The sequence below is a fragment of the Desmodus rotundus genome, chromosome 1 (genome assembly GCF_022682495.2).
Source record: "Desmodus rotundus isolate HL8 chromosome 1, HLdesRot8A.1, whole genome shotgun sequence".
NCBI lineage: Eukaryota > Metazoa > Chordata > Mammalia > Chiroptera > Phyllostomidae > Desmodus > Desmodus rotundus.
Genome location: NC_071387.1, coordinates 181,998,498 through 182,019,948, shown reverse-complemented (window position 1 = coordinate 182,019,948; position 21,451 = coordinate 181,998,498). Strand labels below are relative to the sequence as shown.

The 21,451-nt window shown below is 40.4% G+C and overlaps 1 protein-coding gene across 2 annotated transcripts in view; it reads left to right on the top strand.

Annotated features, from left to right (window-relative positions):
- Nucleotides 1–73: 73 nt before the first annotated feature.
- Nucleotides 74–21,451, top strand: part of NSUN2 (NOP2/Sun RNA methyltransferase 2) — a 29,899-nt gene continuing 8,521 nt past the window's right edge. Inside the window, exons 1-15 of one of the 2 annotated variants that reach the window (XM_024578388.4) lie at nt 74–441; nt 561–718; nt 1,303–1,407; nt 4,865–4,970; nt 7,468–7,539; nt 8,350–8,434; nt 9,421–9,613; nt 11,359–11,433; nt 12,488–12,618; nt 15,452–15,525; nt 16,088–16,218; nt 16,593–16,689; nt 19,296–19,480; nt 19,832–19,924; nt 20,714–20,849. In XM_024578388.4, the coding sequence (XP_024434156.2) occupies nt 340–441; nt 561–718; nt 1,303–1,407; nt 4,865–4,970; nt 7,468–7,539; nt 8,350–8,434; nt 9,421–9,613; nt 11,359–11,433; nt 12,488–12,618; nt 15,452–15,525; nt 16,088–16,218; nt 16,593–16,689; nt 19,296–19,480; nt 19,832–19,924; nt 20,714–20,849 (1,743 nt within the window). In that variant the 5' untranslated portion in view covers nt 74–339. The remainder of the gene's footprint in view (nt 442–560; nt 719–1,302; nt 1,408–4,864; nt 4,971–7,467; nt 7,540–8,349; nt 8,435–9,420; nt 9,614–11,358; nt 11,434–12,487; nt 12,619–15,451; nt 15,526–16,087; nt 16,219–16,592; nt 16,690–19,295; nt 19,481–19,831; nt 19,925–20,713; nt 20,850–21,451) is intronic. The other variant, XM_053913785.2, reaches the window with a different exon arrangement.

The following is a 21,451-nucleotide window of genomic DNA, read 5'->3' as shown; positions in this document are numbered from 1 at the left end:
ACCCCCGAGCCCGCCCACCCTCGCCATTTTGCACATGCGCGATCACAGGTTGTCCACGGAGCTGCCTGAAGCCGCGCGGGAAACCCGGGTAGTCGGCACGGAGACTACCTCTGCGGCTGCTTTCTGTTGCCACTTGCCCACTCAGGTTGTCAGCGGATCCTGTTGGTCGCTGTTTTCTGGGAGTACCGGTCGCGGTGCTTTTGACTTCTTGAAGGTCCTTATAGGCCCGGGAGAGGCGGAGGCGCAGACCTACGGGGTCCTCGAGAGGCAGCACGGAAGTGCACACAGCCGGAGGTGGCGGGTCGGTGGTTACGGGCGGCGTGCACGACAGCGTGGACCATGGGGCGGCGGGCGCGGGGCAAGCGGCTCCAGCAGCCGCAACAGCGGCGGCTGGAGGACTCGGAGGACGGAGCCGATGGCTGCGGGAAGCGTAATGACGCGGTAGGAGCTGGGGAGCGAGGGCGGGCCGGCTCTCCGCGAGGGCCTCCCGGACTCCGAGACGTGCGGGGCGGAGAGGGGTAGCTCCTTGGTCATGAGTAGATTTCCCTTTCGTTCCTCAGGGCTGGGAAGGCGGGTACCCCGAGATCGTCAAGGAGAACAAGCTCTTTGAGCACTACTACCAGGAGCTCAAGATTGTACCAGAGGGCGAGTGGGACCAGTTCATGGATGCGCTCAGGGAGCCCCTCCCGGCCACTTTAAGAATTACTGGTTACAAAAGGTGAGAGGCCTTGCTTGTATTTTCTCTGGAGTTGAGAGTAACGAGGGTGTTTTGCCTGAGGGTGTTAACAGTGCTAGAGAACCGCTGCAGGTCAGCGGTGTGCATCCTAGAGCCTGGAAATATAGAGGAGGGAGGACAGGGTCCAGTGGAGTAGGTCGATGAGAAGCTAAAATAAATGAAAAAGCAATTTGGTGAATTCTCGAGGACTTGTGAGCCGAGGACGCCCACCCTTTGGAACACATGAAAATTTGTGACATTAATGAGTTTGAGTAAAGCTTCTGTTTCTCTCTTTTTGTACAGTTGTAGTTATGTCTTTCCAAGATGAGTTGCAAGTAAAAAGGGAACTGTAGGAATATTTAGAAGGGAAGGAATGCAGTAATATTAAATTAGCTTATCATCCTTTAGTGATTCAACGGGATTGTTTAAGCTTTGAAGGAAGAGTGAAAAGGCAGTGATTAAAGAATGTTTTCTCTCCATACAAATCTGGTCTTAGCTTTAAATCACTTACAATCTTAAATTCGCAAGAAGATAAGCTATTAGTAGCCTTTCAGGTTGTTTTGAAACTTGCTTATTTTTTCTAATAGCCATGCAAAAGAAATTTTACATTGTTTAAAGAACAAGTATTTCAAGGAATTGGAGAACCTGGAGGTGGATGGTCAGAAAGTTGAAGTTCCACAACCCCTGAGTTGGTAGGTACAAGGCATCGTGTTGTTGGATGTGTCTTTGGGATTTTAATTTTTTGTCATTTGACTGTACCCCTTAGCAATGTGTCTGTTATTAGCACGAAAGAACCTGAACGTGCTTCCAAAACATCTTCATGTTTTTTACCCAATGATTACTTTACATTGGTGTGCAAGTTTTCATGTGTGATTTGCAGCTCTGTGTATCTGAGTCACTGAGTTCAATTAATGTTTCCCAGTCAATTCAACCCCTTTGCTTCCTTGATGTTACCACTTCTACCGTTTCCGTTTAAGCCCCCTGTTTTCTCATGTCAAAACTTGCTGAGTGGCTTCCCTACTTTCAGAAAAACGACTTAACCTGCCAAATGTGCAACAGGCTGCTCCAGCTGATTTTGTCTTTACTGTCTCTGGTGCCCCAGCACACTCCTGCCCTACTTGTTAAGCACCCCCCCCCCATTTTTTTCTTTTCCCTGTTCTGTAGGTTACTTGTTTCATGGCCCAGTTCAAGTCTTAGTTGTCTAAAGATGATCCCTTATGTCGACAACCTAGTTTTTAGTCTTGTCTTATAAAATGCCTTGAGTACTCAAGCACAAACCATAGAGCCAGACCCTGGGGAGTCATTAAAATAAATTGTTATAGTTCTACATTTTAGATTATCAACTTTGAGGCACTTAAATTTTAACAAAGCCCCCCCCCCCCAAATTGAATGATTGCTGTAAAAAGGTGAACTTAACTGACATTTTCTGACAACTTTTGCAGATTTTGACTGTTCAAGTGAATCATGTTATTTTTCCTTTTCAGATACCCTCCAGGGTCAGGTTTTCATTAATCGTGAGCTGTAGATACGCGTACTTTTCTTTCTTTCATTGCCATGTGGAGTTTCAATGTCCACATCACAGATGTGCACTGCATACACATTTTGGATGAATGATGAATGGCCACTGCTAAAATCAGTATACAGCTGAGGTTGATTAGAAAATAAAAGTGAATCACTGGGAGAAAATGCAGACAACTGTAATTGAACAACAACAACAAAAAAGTGAATCACTGTAATTATAGGCAGCCATTCTCTTTACATTATTGTTTGCTTTAATTTTCTGAACACAACAACTGAAGTGTGTGGACAACATATTGTATAAGATTTGGGTTCCTAATACTTAGTTTTTTTCAGTACTAGTGACAACTGCGTGACAGTTTCTATATAAGTACTTATGTAATCAGCTTCGCTGGTCAGGTGTGGGGTACCCATACATCTCTCAGCAAGCAAGTCAAGCAGAAACAAGATGTCTGATGGTTTTCTGGATTGCTCATAGTGCAGAAATATATAATCTTCTTAACCTTTTGGTACGTAGTAGAATAAAATTTAGGTTAGTTTGTGGGAACCCTGCTTTGTAGAAGGAATTTTAAATACAGGACTTACATCTTGTGCAGGTTTCTTTTTTTTTTTTCTTTTCATAGACTGAAGACTATAAGAAATTTTTCTAAAGAGTTTCTATGAAAGTCATTTTGACAATTGTAGAGAACACACCTATTATCATTCTTTTTGTTCTTTTTAATGTGTGGATTGAAGATGATTTTTCCATGGATATTGTATACACTTAGGTTTTTTTCCCTTTAAGAATTTTTGCAGTGTAAAGGTGACAGTGGTGCTTTACATTTATCCTCAAAATCAAAACTGGTTTTTAGATAGGACTTTAGAATATCATGAACTAAATTTGAATTACATGACTAAAAGTTAAATATAGTTTTCTGTGACTATTTTGTTAAAATCTACTAAGACTTTAATAAATATTGGCTCAAAAAATTGTTTCTAAAAATGTATTAGAAACATTTTTTTATTTAACAGCCTGGTTTTGTATTTAATAATTTTTCATAAAATTAACAGCTTTCACAATCATAATTACTTAGAATAGAATTTTGGTCTTATTATAATAAATTTACATTTTACCTATTAGAAATTCAATCTATAAGGCACACAAGGAAATATTTGCTCAAGTTATATCTAAACTGCTAATTTATATTTGAAAATAAGCAGTGACATGCAGAATTCAAATTCATGGTATTGGTGAGTTGATACGGTGGTAACACATCTGTCATTCATCACAGATAATTCAATGTTGCCAGAAGTTACACAGAAGTAACGGTTAGTTACTCACCTTGGTGAAGGTTACAGGGGGGTGGCAGATTTTGTGGAATAGTACACAGCTAAAGCCAAATTTGAATGTTTCCCTACCATTTCATCTCTGAGACCAAAGGGAATATTTAAAATTAAAGTCTTTTTTTTTTTAAATTGCCTGATAAGAATGGTTGTATTTTGACTTTATATTTTTGAAGCAGGTTGAGTGTTCAAGAAGGAAATGGGCCTAGAACCAAAGCGCTGGGGGCATTGGAGGTGGCTGTGAACAGATTTAGCCAGTTTAACTTTTAGCTTCTCTCTCTGGTGAGGGAACTCTGGTATCTTAATGCCTGGTATTGTTTCTGTCACATAATCACTCAACCTTTCAAGGCAGGCAAATGTATTCTTTTTCAGACCTTCTGGTTCCATTTTCATGGCTGTTACCTGAGCTGTATTTGACGCATGGAAACATTGCGACCTCGCATCATTAAATTGAGCTCATTCTTACACCTAAGACTTAATAAAAGTACCGAAGTGGAAATCAGATTTTATCAGTGAATGCCATGCCATGCTTAGGGTGGCATTGGGTGAACTGAACACGGTGCAGTCTGCGTCGGCAGTGTTCTGACTTACGCGGTTGGTCATCAGTGGACAGGCACAAGCCGGGTTAAAAAATAACACAGTTCCTGATCGGTGATTCTGTTACTTATAGAAAATTAAAACATACATATTTATGGGGATGTTTCATTCTTAGCTCTGAGTAAATAACAAGCCAGGAGTTCAAGTTAATGCATTGGTAATTTCCAAGTATTTTTGATATGTAAAACATCTCAGTACATTATCGGACTGACTTTTTTTAGAAATAGGGGAAAATGTAGTAACAAAATTGTAATAAATTATTTGCCAAACTTTTTGATACCTGCCCTGCTACATTATTTTGATTCTATGTGATACGCACTTCTTTAAATTGAAGAAATTTGTTAATGTCTTTTTTCTGACGACCTTTATACCATTAACTTAGCACACACAGTGAAGGGCAGAGAGCTCTTCGCTTTTTCATCAGATCTTAGAACTTCGTCTTCATGGTGTCACTGCTGTCACATACATGTGTCTCCTGTGACCCCGTAGGCTCTCCCAGTTTCTGCCTGGGCCATGATACCGTTAGAACCATGTTCCTGTGTTATCAGGACATTGTGCAGCGTTGGCTGACTGTGCTGGAGAGGATTGTGGATGGACACGCAAAAAAAATTTGGGTGTTTTGTTGGCTGTGTGATCGGGATAAGCAACAAGTTGTTAAGGGAGCACTTTAATGTGTACAGTCCATAAATGTTTTGCTTCCTTTTTGGTCAGGTATCCTGAAGAACTTGCCTGGCACACAAATTTGAGCCGAAAAATCTTGAGAAAGTCTCCACAATTGGAAAAGTTTCACCAGTTTCTGGTTAGCGAAACTGAATCTGTGAGTAGAGTTCTTTGTACAAATTTATCTAGAGGATAAATTTAAGACAGGTTTCCTTAAACCTTTAAATACGCGTTAGTGTCATAGTTATATTTTTAACCATGCTTGTCACTGGGAGCAATTGAGTAGGTAAAGCATGTAAGAAAGACACGTGTAACTGTATGTTCCACCTGTAATTTGTGATTATATAGCTATTGCTTGTCTGTACTAACCGTGAACATTACCAGGGATACTGTCACAGTTGTTGGTTTGATTGTGTCTTGCTACTCCTGGGTTCGGGCAGCTGGGGAATTGAGGTGCACGAGGCATTCTGCCGGACAGCTTGCTGTTCGAGAGACAGCCACTCAGTCCACTCCCTCCTCTTTCGTAGGTGCACTTGCCAGGTTCTTGTACCGAGAAAGTCTCATGCTTTTATGGCTGTGTTACTTATTTTACTAAAACTGAGACTTTTGAACTTTTTGTCATTTCTGTTTTTTTCTTGTTCCTGTCTATTCTCCACCTTGGCCATGACAAACATATGTATGTAACAACAGCAACCAAAAAACAACCTAAATAGGACAGCTTTGGGTCTTCTAGAGTGACGCTGTCTTTACCCTCTTGGTTTCTGTGCCATCCCGATTCCCAATTACAGAGAACGTTTATCATTACCGTCACTGAACTTTTTACCTTTAGCATCAAACTTTTCCTAACAAAATAGCTATTTTTCTCATGCAATACATGATTAAATAAATGCTCATAAACTTTGGATATTGTAAGCTTTGCTGTTCCTTTTTTATTCTGGAATTATTAACAGTCTCACATTTTCAATCAGAAGTTCCCCCTTCCTACTTTCTAATCTAGCCAAGGAAACGTGTGTATCAACAGATGATATTATTTTTCCCCCTTCTGTATTCTCTTAACAGAGTTAACATGACTTTCATGTTTTTTTCCCCTGAAGCCACAACCAATTTAGGAAAACCCTTCACCTTACCCAGTTCTAACCTTGCCTTGTCTCACAGCTGTTTCCTACCATTGTGGCTTGGTGCTCATTTAGGTAACCCGGTGAACTGGGCTCCTGCTTGCCTGGCTTTCCACTTCCACACCCCCCCCCTTATTATTAGGAATAATGCTGCTTCATTTATGATTCTGTACTTGGGCCGGTATTGGGAAGGGTTCTCTGACTCAACTTCCATTGAGAAGCAAGGTCAGATAAAGATCAGCAAACCGCCAGAGAGCAGGATACAGCTTGTTACAAGCAGAAGGTTTGTGGGGAATGGAGTGATACACAGGTGGATAGGTGGTAAAGAGCCAGATTTTAGCAGTTTGGAAAGGTGCAGGTAGGTTATGGGAGTTTGATGTCGGCAGCATGTATTATGGGGAAACAGTCCAGTTTTTGATCAGAAGTCAGCAGGATGAGATACTCTCTGGATTACTTAAAACTGGCTGTCCAACCTCTTTAGGATGTGTTTAGGAAACAAGACTAATTGCCAGGGTTTCTGTAGTCAAGGGCCTCTCTAATTAGAGTTTCCCACTCTGAAGCTTTAATTGAAAACTAGGATGAAAGGAAGGCAGGCTTATCAAAATCACAAAGCTTGGAGTTAGTGTGCCTAGTGACTTGGTCAAGATTCGGTCTTCACAGACTCATTGCTGGCCTGAAACCCGTGAGATGAAAATTAGCAGGTATGAACGTACGAGTCTGTGTTTAGATTCTGACAGGCAGATGCATAAGATGAGTGATGGGTTGTTCAAGTTCAAAAGACCCTTGTTGTAATGGGGCTGAAGCCTCCTGGTAGCCAGTGTTCTGTAGCCAGCTCCCTCCTTTTAAGCATTCATTCTTAAGGCTGTTAAAGATCGAGTTGTGATTGAGGCAAGTGCTGGATTTATCAGGACACTTTTGTTTGAATCTGAACAGCTGTACATCTTAACAGATGCCCTGGCCCACTAGTGAAGATCTTGAGGACAATTTAGTGAGGAATTTTAGATAGTTTATCTTGTAGAAGGAAAGAGGGGAGCAGTGGTTGATGTCTGCATCTTTGTTAGAGGCAGTTCTCAGGAACTGAAAGCAGACATGGGCTGTACCTGAAAACGGGAACTGAGAAATAGAAGTTACAGCTCTGGCTGAGAGGGAAAAGCTTACTAACTGTGAGTTTGTCCTGTGCTCCCTTTGATTGCTCCTGTTGCTGAAGGTATTTAAGTGGCATTGTCTGCCTTTGAGACATGCTCATCCAGCGTCTGGATGTTCTGAGGGTGGGGAGTAGGGGCTATGTCAGCTTACAACCCCTTTTATGAAATTTTGAAATTCAGTGTTTTTCTAACAGTGGGTTTCGGTGCGAATGCTTACCCTCACTTCGCCTTCAATCATTTATCCAGTAGTGTGAATATCTATCCTATAACGTTTGGGTGATAGTATGAACTCTTGTTCTGTGTATGATTGATTATACGATGTTTTTCTGTTGCAATTGAAATTTTCTGCCTTTTTAATGTTATCCTTGACATTTTTAAAATTTTATCTTCCAAGGGATATATCAGTCGTCAGGAAGCTGTTAGTATGATCCCGCCGTTGTTGCTCAGCGCTCAGCCTCACCATAAGGTACCGTGCATTATACGGAAAGCCGCGCTGGGCAGGGGCTGCCTGTGTGGGGGGTGCTGTTTTGCTGAGACTTTGCTCTTTAATGAGTTTTTGTTTTCTGTCACTTTGGACAAAGTAGAAAGGGATATATTTCCTTTTAGGTTCTTTTTTGCATTTTTGTCCTGTTTAATTTTTATAAATCACTTAACTATTTTCTTTCCTTTTACAGTTTGTTTCTTAATTTGTTTACTTACTATACAGATTATTGTCAGTGGTCTCAATCGACTAAATCAGATGGAAAATTATAGTGAACATGTACTGAGAGGTTGTCATAGCCACGCATTGTTCTGCATTGTTTTCATGAATTAATTTATTTTATAGTCCACACATCTCCGGGGGGTAGATGCTGCCACTGTCCCCAGATGAGGAAAGGAGACAAGAAACAGTTGAAATAACTGGCCCAAGGTCACAGGACTAGTCAGTCATTGGCCAAGCTGAGATTTGAGTCCAGGTAGCTCTCTCCTTAGTAGAATGTTACAGTGCTCCTGCATTTAGTACCTTTACTCATTCATCCCTAAATATATTGCCCTTGCTGGTTTCTAGTGCCATTTGTTCCCGGTCCCTGTGGAGAGAGTATCTTTATCACTGTGATTTGGGGGCATTCTATATTAAGAGCTCCCTATCAGTTAAATATGTCTAGATTCATTCTATAAGGAAATATATTTAGGTCTTTGAATAGAAATCAAAATACTAGAAAGACTTAAACTTTTAAATTCAATGTAGATTGTTTAATTTCTTAAAAGTCTCACACATTTTCTTGCTTTTTAATAGATCTTAGATATGTGTGCAGCACCTGGATCAAAGACCACTCAATTAATTGAAATGCTGCATGCCGACATGAATGTCCCTTTTCCAGGTATGCTTTGGACTGGGGATTTGGAGGTAGAAATGCTACTTTGGTGGGTTGTAGACAGGAAAAGATTAGAACATTGCCTGAAGCCTCCCTGAAAGGAGAATAGGACGTTTTCACACCACCATCATTGATTAGTTTTCCAACCAGCCTTTAGTTTGGGATTATGATGAGAGCTACGGTCCAACTACACAGGTTCAAATCCCACCACCATATTTATGAAGTGAGTTAGGTGACAGTACTGGTCATCACGTCCTGAACTGGAGGGTGTGGTATCAGATTGCAGAGTGCTCAGAAAATGGAAGCTATTATAGTATCACTGATGTTCCTTTATGAGGGTTTTATAAAGATTTGAAAATACTGTTCATAGTGTTTGCTAGTTTCACTATTTTTATGTACCTTTATCTCCTTTTACTTTCTTTAAGAGAGAGTGATATTGACCATAAAATGTTACTAGGCATATTTACCATTTTGCTGGAGATGAGAGAGGAAGCAGAGTGGGAGGAGGTGGCACCCAGGAAAGTTTCCACCAGGTTCTTAGCGGCTCAGAAGCTCCCGGGGAATATTCAGGAGCATTAGACCCCCCCCTCCCGCCCCCGAGTCTGATTCACAGAGCCTGGAATGTGCTCCAGCACGAATGCAGTGTTTTAAACATTTGTCAGGTGATTCTGTTGTTTTCTACACCTTTTTCTCTGCCCTCATCCTCCTTTTTTAGTTAATAGTTACTAATAGGAAACATTGTTGGCATAATAATTGATACAAAGTGAGTGAGTGTTGACCAAATGAATCCTGAAGTTTCAGAATTTTTGACCATGAAATCCATGCTGAGCCACTGCATTTCTTTTTTTTTTGGACCACTTATGTAGTCCTAGCCAGTCGTGCACTCAGAAGTTTGGTGGAGCCTCACTTCTCACGTGCCAGCCTACAGGTCTTGTGTATCGGGGGTTTGCTTGTGCTGCATGTCACCCAACACTACAATTTTATGTCCCCAGAGGGATTTGTCATCGCGAATGATGTGGACAACAAACGCTGCTATCTGCTGGTTCATCAGGCCAAAAGGTTGAGCAGTCCCTGCATCATGGTGGTCAACCATGACGCATCCAGCATACCAAGACTCATGATGGATGTGAACGGAAGGAAAGAGGTTCTCTTCTACGACCGTATCTTATGTGATGTCCCTTGCAGGTATTTAGATTATCAAGAGGCCAGAAAGCCCCGCATCCACTAAGGAAATAGGTCACATTCAGACTAAAATGAAGGTGCACATGAACACACAGTGGTACATACGATTCTTGTGTAAACTGATATGAAGAGAGACCTCGTGACCTAAGGTAGAGGATAGACACAGAATTTTAGTGGTACAGCAGACTGAGCACGTGGAACACAGAAAGAAAGGAGCGGTTTTGCGAGTCTAAAAAGAGATGAAGAAAATACCTTAGAGGAAGGAAGCATCATAAACTTGCACGTTTCAAAATGTGATCACTTGGCGTGATTTGCTCATCCCAAGTGTTTTGTTTATACTTCAGTGAGTATGTAAAACGGTCATAAAATAATCACATCAGGTTTTCATTTTGAGTCTTACATTGTTTAGCACAATGTAGGAGTTCAGACTTTAGAGAAATTCATTTTAGAGTTTACCTTTAAGAGAATTTCATGACACAAGTGAATGAGTTTTTCCAAAAAAAATATGAATCAAACTAAAGATGGTGGTTAAGTTCCCAGAGGCAGTGACATAGGTAATGATCACAAGGGTTTATTTAATACCTTTTGAACACATGGATTTGGTGAGACTGGGAATACAAAAACTTCCACAAAATCTTGTTAGCACTGAACAGTGCTTAACTGTGACACATCCATATTAAATTCATCTTGTTTAAACAAGTGGCAGATTTACTGCTAGTAGCAGAACTCAGTTTGTAGCTGGTAGCACTGAATATGGCTGAGTTTTTAAATATCTGGAAAAATTCCCTTTTAAAGTAAAATTTAAAATTGGTCATGAAGTACATTCCTTTTTTTCTGGGTCACAATTTTCTAATTTTCCTTTGGAACAGATGTTTTCCTACCCTTGCTCTCTTGATCAGAAGTGTTACTTGTTTCTTGTTTCAATATCGTGAGAATGAAGTGACCGTATGAGCACTAAGTTGTAAGCTGAAAAAAAAAATCCTAATATGGCAGAATTTTAGGCCACCACCATACAAGTGAGGGGTGTCATTTGATAGCCATTATATGTTATAGGACAGTTCCATCCTGCAGACCCTGCATCTCAAGGACATGTGATGAGACCACAAGAAGAATTAAACTTTACAGAGAAAGCAACAGATGCAGGAATTAATGCAGAAAATCTGGGTGGATAAAATTAGGCATGGACAGAAAGATTAATGAATCAAGTCTGTGTTATAAAATTTATGAAATAATTTTCATTGAATAAAGTAGGGAATCAAAAATGTTTAACTGATACATGGAAAATCTTGCTAAAGAATTTAAATTAATTTGCTGTGGAAAGTCCTTTATGAGTGTAAGTTTACATATTCATGTAATTCTGATGAAAATACCACTTTTGATTCACCAAATTTCTGAGTAAGAAGACCAAAATATCTTATGTGTATTCCTGGTTCTGTCCGAGAACTGAAAATAAGTCTTGCTAGTATGTCTGTCAAATGGAAGCAAATTACAATCTGTAAGTGTTGAAAGAGTTTATTTTTTTTACTGAATTGAAAATTGAAGTATAATTAGAGAGCTTAATATACTAGAGTGTCCCTAAAACAAATAGGAAAGTGATGGTAGTTTGTAAGAATTTAGATTGTTTTCTAGTTGGTATGTATGATAATAATAACAACAACAGCTGTTTTATAATTTAGCTCGAATGTGACATATTTGTTAAACTCAGATTGTACCTGTAGAGAGTTTTAAGTCTTTAAATATCTTTTCAGTGGAGATGGCACTATGAGAAAAAACATTGACGTTTGGAAAAAGTGGACCACCCTGAATAGCTTGCAGCTGCATGGGTAAGTAAAACGTTGTAGCTGACAGCACTGTTTGACAAGTGGATTGGTCAAGGTTTACTGTTGAAGCACCTAACTGGGCGCCCAGGTCTTTGACAGACTCTGAAGTGAGCATCAGTGAGGGCCAACTTCATGGGAGCTTGCTCAAGCATCAGAAGTAGTTGCTTTTAAAACTGAAGATTGTACACATACTAGATACATACTGATTTAAAATGCCTTTTGTAAGAATTTCATGTCACTTCAAACATTTTTTTATGAAATGACCATTTACTGTCTTACCTGTCTTTTTCCTGTCTATTTTGTTCTTTTGTGTTGAATTATTTTGTTCTATATTTTGATCTCAGAAATATTTTTTTACTGTCTTTTAAAAATTTTTTGAGAATTTTTAAAAGGAAAGAGAATCTCATACCTCAAAGATAACTCCTGTCATGTCTAGTGTATTGTAGTAGTTTTCAGTGCCTACAGATTTCTTAAGTACCTGTTCTGTACAGTTTTGATTGTATGATCTGTAGAACTTTGTATTTTTTATTTTAAATTAAAATTACATATTCTTAAAGAGCAATGCATGATTAAGTATATTAATGAATATTCACCATTAATAACTTCATGAGGTTTTACTTCTCTGTTAAGTACCACTGTTTTTGTGAAACAGGCATTAGGATTGGAATATATTGAGGGACACAAGTTGTTCATGGAAAGAAAAATCAAATATTTGTATAAATATGGAGGCTTTTTAATAGTAAAATTTGATGTTGAATTCAGTTGTTAATCAGTTTATGCTTTCTTATTGAGGTGCTGGGAAAGGTACACAGAACAGCCAAAACAGTTTTATATAACCAGGTGCTTTTTTTTTATTTACACGACACATCTTTTGTGGGTTTCTTCTAACTTCACTTAGAACTGTAAGGGGTTTTTTTGTTTTTTTTTGTTTTTTTATGGGAATTATGTATTTTACTTAGAGTAGTTTAAGTCTGTCCTAAAAACTTGTAATGAATATGTGACATGGTGGGTGCTTCTGGCTGTGTTTAGTCTCCGACTTAGTGTTTCCAACCCTCAGCTTGCAGCTGCGGATTGCCACGCGGGGTGCTGAACAGCTAGTGGAGGGCGGTAGGATGGTGTATTCTACGTGCTCACTGAACCCCATTGAAGATGAAGCAGTCATAGCATCTTTACTGGAAAAAAGTGAAGGTAAGCGTGCTGGACTAGTCTTTTAATGAAAGTGTGTACTTTTCAAAAACTTCGTTGCTATTGTGCAGTGATTTTCAACTGTTGTGCCCGACTAATTTAATCGGGGGCACTGACCCTTCTTCCCTTAAATTGTCCCAAAAGTGAAAACAGCCAACACAGCAATAGCCATCTGGTAAGAATGAGTCAAAATTACACTTTTTTTTTTGTCAGAGGCAAAAAGTGTAATTTTTGGTGTGGCACATAATTTTAGTAATTTATGTGTGTCATGAGATGAAAAAGGTTAAAAATTGCTCCTTTAGACTTTTTCCTGGGTATTTGCTTATATTTTTAGCCTGTAAACCCTAAAATGAGATGTCTTAATAGGAAGCAAGCTTATATAATGGATCTATTGTTCTTTCATGAATTGCAAGCTTTTTACCCGCTTTGTTTATTAAGTGTGAACAATTGGATCCTATCACAGCTTTTTAAACGTAAATGTGGTAAGACACATATAACTTAATATTTACCGTTTAACTGTATTTAAATACACAGTTCAGTAGTGTTAAGTACGTTCACATTGTTGTGTAGCCAGTCTCCAGAGTCCCTCCTCTTGAAAACTGAAATTCTGAACCCGTTAAATGAGTCCCCTTATCCCCTCCCCACACCGAGTTCTCTGTCTCTGTGAGTTTGACTGGTCTGGGTGTCTCATGTGAGTGGAATCAGCATTCTCTTTTTGTGACTAGCTTACTTCACGTAGCCTAATGTCCTCAAGGTTTACACGTGTTGTAGCAGGTGTCAGCTTCCTTCCTTTTTCAGGCCGAATGATATTCCACTGTATGTGTAGGCCACGTCATGTTTGTCCCGCCATCCATCGAAGGACACTCGGGTTGCTTCTTCATCATGATGCTGCTGCTGCCATGGTGTGCAATAACTTTGAAGCCCTGCTTTCAGTTCTTTGGGGTGATGTGATAATCCTGTTTCAGGACCCACTGTGCTGTTTTCCATAGTGGCTGTACCATTCTACAGTTCCACTAGCAGTGCACAAGGGTTCCAGCTGTCTGTGTCCTCGCCAGTACTTGTTATTTCCTGTGTTTCTGATAGTATCCATTCTAAAGGGCATGAGATCTTATAGCACTGTCTAATGAAATGTTTTGAAACAGCACTTTCCATAATGTTTTGATGTAAAGTATTATTTTTTCTTTTATGTTTTCATTGAAATGATAACCTTTCCCGTCATATTCTTCTTAAATCATGAGAAGTTTCGAACTTCCAGAGTTGCACACTACCAAATTTACTCCGTGGGTGTTTGGAAAGTAAGTTAAGACAAACGTGCATTTCCTGAGGGTGGTGTCCGCAACCATCTGGGCTTCCAGTGGCTGGCTTAGTGGCTGGCTGATCTGTACTGTGTAGTTAGCCCTCATTGTTGTCCTTTCGGTCTGAATTTGGTTAATTTATTTTATTTTTTCTGTGCTCATGGTGGTCTACAGAAAGTGTGCTTTATGGATGATGTTTTTTTGCGAGGTCATAATTTCATAGTTTTGGTGGTACTATATCTCAGAAGGCACGTGAAAAGGATTATGGGTGATGTAATTGAATAGGAAATTAACTGGGAGTCCTGCTGGGCAGATGGGTTTCCCGTCTAGATTTTGCTTTCACAGCCGCCATTCTGCGTGTGGTTGTTTGAGACCTCATTGTAGACCCTTCATCTCAAGGACCGCGCCTGCTCGGTCACAGGCTCCCGTGTAAACATGGCTTCACGGGAGCATAGACTTCTGCTGAGCTTTGTGCTTGACAGTTGCTGGGGATTCTGACCGGACGGGGTGTGATCCCCACCTGAAAGCACCCAGAGACTTAGCTGGAGGAATGGCAGCTGATAATGGAGATTCAGTCTGCAAACACTAGGCTGGGGTTGGCAGCTTCTGACCCAAATGCCGGCAGGGAGGCACGCTGAGCAGTATTTGAGAAAACCAGGTTCTGGAAAACACTTATTTAGTGTTCACTTTTGCAAGTAAGATTGCTCAGATATACTAGTGGAGGTCAGTTTTTGCCAAAGGTGTCTCACTGCTAGATCCCCCCTTGTGGAGTCTCTTACTTTGTTTTTGTAATTGTCTGTGGGTTTTCATGGCTTCCATGGGGTTTTGTTGGTGTTTCCCCTTCTGTGAGGCTGTCAGACGTGCATCTGTGGTCTGTGAGTGGCAGTTCATGTGAAAAGTCTCCTGGCCCCATCCCACAGCTTTGGGTAATACTGCTACTGTAGACATGTTGTTTTTAAAGCTAGACTATTGTCCTGATGGGCAGTTTTAGAAAACTAACTGGGGCCTAAGACTGAATGTTTAAAAATTCCCATAGTTTGCTTTAAAATGTTGCTTTTTAGTTCTGGGATGTTTGTTAGCCATAAAGGCATGGAAAAGACTGGCATGTGTCTAAAAACCGGGAGCAGACTTCTGAGCTCTAGCCTGGTGTTGCCTTCGAGGGGCTTTGGGTCACGGAGTCAGACTTGGCTGCATCCCGTGACTCTGTAACTCCTCCCACTCCAAGAGCTTTAGTGAGCTCCAGTTAACACTGTAACATCACTTGTTTTAAGTGTACAGTTTAGTGATTTTTTTTGTAGACGTACCAAACTGTGCATAGCCTTTACCATAGCCCAATTTTAGACCATTCTGTTTACCCCAAGCAGAACCCTTCTGTTCCCACCCTCACCTGGGAACCAGGAATGTGCCTTCTGTCTGTATGGTTCTTCCCTCTCCAGACATTTCCAATATATAGAATAATGCAGTATGTGATCTTTTGCATCTTCTTTCTTGGGCATGTTGTGGAAAAAAATTTTTATTTTATTTTAATTTTTGGTACATAGGTGCTTTGGAACTTGCTGATGTGTCTTCTGAATTGCCAGGGCTGAAATGGATGCCTGGACTCACACAGTGGAAGGTAAAATTTCTGTGAGGACCCTGCCTCAAAAGAGCAGGCACAACTTACCTGGCTGTTATGAAGGTTTTAAAGCACCCACATTTGGGTAACTTGAATAATATTGCATTTGGTTATGAACTTTAAAATCAATGTCAAAATTATACATATTAGATGGTATGATTATACAAATGTTTTTCTCTGGCAGTGAAAAAGTTTTCCTGCCTTTGTTGTCCAATTAGACATCAGCTTTGTTTATTCTTGTCTATGTAAGTACAACTTTGCTTTATTTTTTATTTTTGGCTGGGATTCAATCTCTATTTGTAATATGAAAGAATTAATTTTTTAGTTTTAAACTAGAAACAAATGAGGCTCTTCTTTTTTTTTTTTTTTTAATTCCTAAATGGAAAATGCTTTATAAAATAATTGTCCTGTTTTATGGAATTTTTGTCTTTGCAAATAGTCTTCCTCGCTTTGGCGAGAAATGAGAATTGCCATTTGTCGTGTTTGAGACCATGTACTTTGGCACCCTGTGATCTTTCTTACTAGTGCTGGTGATTCAGACTCTTCTCCCCTTGTCTGGCAGGTGATGACGAAAGATGGACAGTGGTTTGCAGAGTGGGATGAGGTTCCTCACAGCAGACATACCCAGATTCGGCCAACCATGTTCCCACCAAAGGACCCGGAGAAGTTACAGGCGATGCATCTAGAGCGGTGGTGAGTTTCTGGAACTCTCAGAGTTAGGGGATGACGGGGAGGTTGGGCCCTTGGGCACTCCTGTGAGGCCTGGGCTGCGCCCATGGCTGACCTCAGGTATGTGAACTTTTCAACACGTGAGTACTTACCTGTTAGCTTTTGGCATCAAGCCTTTGTGAATAATGACGGTGGTTAGAACCTAATGTGAATACGTTGGATGTTGCATTAACTTTCTACGCATCACACATTGGCCATTTCCTGAATGAGGGCTGTGTGAATACTTACAAGACATGACTTCTCTGTCACATGTTGACTTTGTAGTATTTGTCTTAATATTTAATACTAAAAGAATGTATTTTGGATCAGTTAAAAAGTGAGAATTGTGGTTTTTTTAGTCTTAGAATATTACCACATCATCAAAATACTGGAGGGTTCTTTGTGGCAGTGTTAGTGAAGAAGTCTTCGATGCCATGGAATAAACGTCCACCAAAGGTAAACATCTTCCAAAATACCACAGCATACCATGTGATCTCTTTGTGCATTAAAAGCAGAAGCTGATGGAGGTCAGTGGAACGTTTTTTGGGGGGTGGAGGGTGGCTGAGCCTGATGGTATGTGTAGAGATTCATTTAAATTTTGAGTTTTCCAAACAAAAAGCAATTTCTTAGATAGGTGATAGGAAAAGGTAGACTTTGGAGAATACATTTCTTCTACATCTCATATCTAGTTCATTAATAAGAATTGAAAAGACATAAAGACTGTTCTGTGGCTCAAAATTAAAACCTCCCCTGACTTTACCCTACCCCACACTAGCTCTGAACTCTAACTCCCTGTGGGTTGGTTCAGTTTAGCCTATTTCAGGGTGATGGAACTCTGCTAATGTCAGACCTGTCTTCACCTTGGCCGTGAGGGACAATGGCAGAATTTGTCCAGACCTAGCTGGGAGGACATGAATGAGCCCTAATCTGTTGTAATGATCTCAACTCCCTCCTGGGTCCCTGTAAGGGCGCCATGAAGCAGCGCGGTTGAGGAAAGAGGGCTGCCTTTCGAAACTCCACACAGAGTTGTGCTCTAATGTGTGCTGTCCTCGTCATCGCCTTGGCGTTACTTTGTTTGTACATCAGCCTTCCGTAATCCGAGAACGTGGCCTGGAGTCACAGTCTGAAGGTCTGTGTTTCTTTCAGATGCATGCTTAAAGATTAGGACAAATAATGCTTCGGCTTTGGAGAAATAGTAAGTAGACATTTGCGAGATATGGCTAATCCAGACACACATATGAGTGCACAGCCTTAAACTGGCCCAGGATCGGCACTGGCTTTTCTGGGCAGTCACCATGGTGGTGGTGGTGGGCTAGAGTGCTTCCCTTAGAGAGGGAGAGTCTCTACGCGGTATTCTTGACTCTGGTTGGTCCCTGACTCCCTGGTCAGGAGCAGGGCTGTGGCTGCGCAGAGCACTGCTAACAAATGGAGCCCCAGACACGGGTGATTTGAGGTTTTTTGCAGCCATATTTAGAAAGTAAAAGAAAAAAAGTAAAAGTTTTTTTATTACCCCAGTATATTTAAAATGTTATTTCCTTGCAATCAAAATAAGTTATTGAGGTATTTTATATGCTTTCATACTGTTTTTAAAAAATAGTGTTGATTTTACACTCTAGGATACACCTTTACCTACCTAGCACCTTTGCAGGGGTCAGAAAGCACATGGCTGGTGGCTACTGGACCATACGGTGCAGGTTGAGAGCCTGTTACATACAAGCATACTTTAGATTCACTTGGCTTTGGGGTTATGTTGATACTTTGTCACATAACCACCTATGTAAGTGGGTTTTGAACTTTTCCTTAAGTTTGCCTCTGATGTGGCGTCGTGCTTTTTAGAACAACTACATGTTATTTAAATACTACTTCTCCACTTTTCCATCATTATATCAGTTTGTTGTTCATTTTGTTGAGTAAGTATATCTTGGTTGCCTGTAAGTATATCTGGTAGGCCCATTCTGAGATTCTTCGTCTTCAGGATGCTGGAATCTAGTGGAAGTGAAGGCATGTAGACTCTGAGCCAGAATTTGAGTCAGCGAAAGCCACACTGACACAGTGCTGCTTGTATTTTGGGGAAGGCAAGATTAGGTCATTATGATGGAACAAAGAAAGCTTCCTGGAGAAAGGGACATTTGAGATGGACTCTGAGAAAGAGGGCAGCATTTCAGGAAGCAGAGAGGGGATAGAAAAGATGCATTCCATTGCTGGCCTTGTCAAGAGGTTTTAGATGGTGGTTTTTGTTTTTTGCTATTTTCTACATTTAAATAAACTGTATTCTTTAGGAGGCAGTGTTGGATAATATTAATAGCTTTAGAATCTCACCAGCTCATCCACTTGACAGTTTTGTGAACTGGGGGACATACTTAACTTTTCTGTGCTCAAGTTTCCAATCTGTAAACTCACTTCATAGGGACTGGGAATTACTACTTTTGCCAGTCTTGGAAATTCATTAAAAGGACATGTAGTTTTAAATTATTTTTTATATAAGATTTTATATTATAAAAGGTATATAAAATTTTGCTTCTCAAAACCACATTTGAACCAGTGCCCCAGTTTATTATTCAACTGGTATTTCTTTGGTTCCTGGAGGCACAGTCTTCTGATTTCCACAGCATTTTCTCTAGGTGCCCTGGAACAGTGTTACTATCTTTTCCTACATTGTGCTTATTCCTGTACTTGTCTTTTCAGCACTCCTTACAATTTTAGGGATGGTGCTGATTAATTTGCATGCCTCATTGTGCAAGAGTGGATGCCAGTAGCATTCAAAGACAAGCTGGCGTTGTCCACCAGCTGTCTGTGCTTTTTATAGGGTTACGGTAGAATTGATTTTAGCTTCAAAGAAACTGTCCATGAATTCTGTATGTAATAGCAAGAATGTTTAAAATGCTTGTTTTGAAAAATTCTGTTGTCTTTTGTATATTAAAGGCTATAGAAAATTAGTTAAGATTGATTTTGTGATTCAGTGTTCTTTGTTGTTGTTGTTATTTGTTTTTGTTTTTTTTTTTGTAGCAGTGCAAAGTAGGTTATGCTTTGAGTCTAAATGGACTTGTTATTCCCTCTGACAGCTGCAGGGGGAGTGTGCAAAGCTGAGAGACCCTGTGCAGTCCAGCCCTTCGGGTCCCACAGGAGAGAGAGCTGCAAGTCCCTCAGAGCTAGAAAAGAAGCTGGTTACTGGAATTGGTGATGCAGAAATAATGGAAAGGACTGCGGATTTAGAGAAAAATGGAAATAAGAAAGATGGCGTGTGTGGGTAAGAAACACGGTTATATCTTGAGCATAACAACATTCTAGTGTCTTCCCAGCTGTGTAGATGGACTGGGACCCCAGAGCCTTTCCTGTAGTGGTTTTCTAGCAGGCAGTGTGAAAACACCTTTGGCTGGCAAAGTACTCAGCTCAGTGTTAATGAACTTGGGGTGTGAGTGCTGCTGTCTGTTATCTGAAGAGAGAGATTTAAGGCCTGAAGAAGCAACATCTATAAAACCCCATCCATGATGCACAGAGTTGGGGTGAGGGTTGAGTGGGCAGGGAAGAGTGTGCTGTTGGTAATTAGCAGTATTCCTCAGATTCTAGACTAACTAATTCCATCCCAATTCCTTCTTAGTCCTCCTCCATCAAAGAAGATGAAGTTATTTGGATTTAAAGAAGATCCATTTGTGTTTATTCCTGAAGATGACCCTTTATTTCCACCTATCCAGTAAGGATTAATTCAACCTTTTTTAATTCTTTAAAGGAATTTCCTGTAGGGTTGTAAAAGCATAACTGGTCACATTTAACCATAGTTTTTTATTTAGCTCTGTATACCATTTTTCCTCTTTAATTGCAAGTTAGAGCTGGATGAAACCTTAGAGTGTGTTTTCTGAACCCTTCAATTTAAAGTGAGTAGTAATCAGACAAAATAAGCTGCACAAAGATAAAGACATTGGTAAAGAGATGGAACAACTCTGGACTCTGGTCCCAAATATAACTTGCTTAGTTGAGTTACTAGATAAATGAACAGAGAGCTGTGTTACTCGGTTCTGGTTTAGAAAATGAGAAATAGGGGGTCTGGGTGGGACCTTAGTTGGGAATCTCCAGGCGGAACAGAGAGAATAGTCTCATGTTCTCTTCCTTATTCTTTAAATCTTTGTGTATATTCATCAGAGTGGGCACTTAACATTGTCTTGTGGGTAACTAGCCCTTTGAATACATTTGTGAAACTCCCTCTTCAAGCATCTCTGAAGCAGTGTTCTCAACTCCTTGTCCATGGAGTAGCCATTGAGGGGGAGAAATTGCCCGTGTTAGTGTAGGGCGCTGATCTGGTTGTGCCCTGAGTAAACATTGCCGGAGGTTTCATGTGAAGTAGATTGAGGGTAGAGTTCAAGTGCCCTTAAACCATACTGAGTTTGAGAAATGCAATTCTGTAGGGAAGAATAGGGTGCTTAAAGACAGTCTGTTAAGTTTTGAACTATATATACTCTTATAAACACCTTGGTCCTATTTATAGGAAATTTTATGCTCTAGATCCTTCATTCCCAAGGATGAATTTATTAACCCGAACTACAGAAGGGAAGAAAAGGCAACTCTACATGGTTTCCAAGGAGCTGAGAAACGTGCTGCTGAACAACAGTGAGAGGATGAAGGTACAGGCCAGAGTTGGGAACTAATGCATAATAGAGGCCCCTGCTCAGGTTTCTCTGGAAGAAACAGATCCCGGCGCTGGCTCTTCTGTGTGTAGTGTGGGCTGAATCCCCGAGCCTGCTGTGTGCTGTCAGAGTCCTAAGCAGGACCGTGCTCTGTGGCCTGTGGCCTGTGTCCCTTCTGTTCCACTGTCCATCCCACTGTTTGTATTATAGGAGGAAGGTGCTGTGGGTTTGGAGGCTTTGGGTGCTGCTGCTGTGGCTTGGTGTTTTTTGTCATTTCCACTTTCTGTACAGTTTTCCTATTTTAAGGCCCTGTTTTCATTTGCTTTACTGTTTTCCCAACTTGTTTTTCCTTTTGCCTGTGTTACCTAGAGGTCCATGAGGTCAGAGTATTTTTGTAACAGTACTAGAACATTATCTCCATATTGGGTGTCCACAGTGGTTTCCAGGGTGACAGCATCCTTACTCCTGATGGTCTATGGAGTGTGCCAGCATATTCTTGTATTTTTAAAGATTGCTGGTTTCATGTTATTAGTCAGTATAAGCCACATCAACCAAAGCCATTTGAAAAGAGGATCAGTTGGTCTTTGAGAACTGCTGTT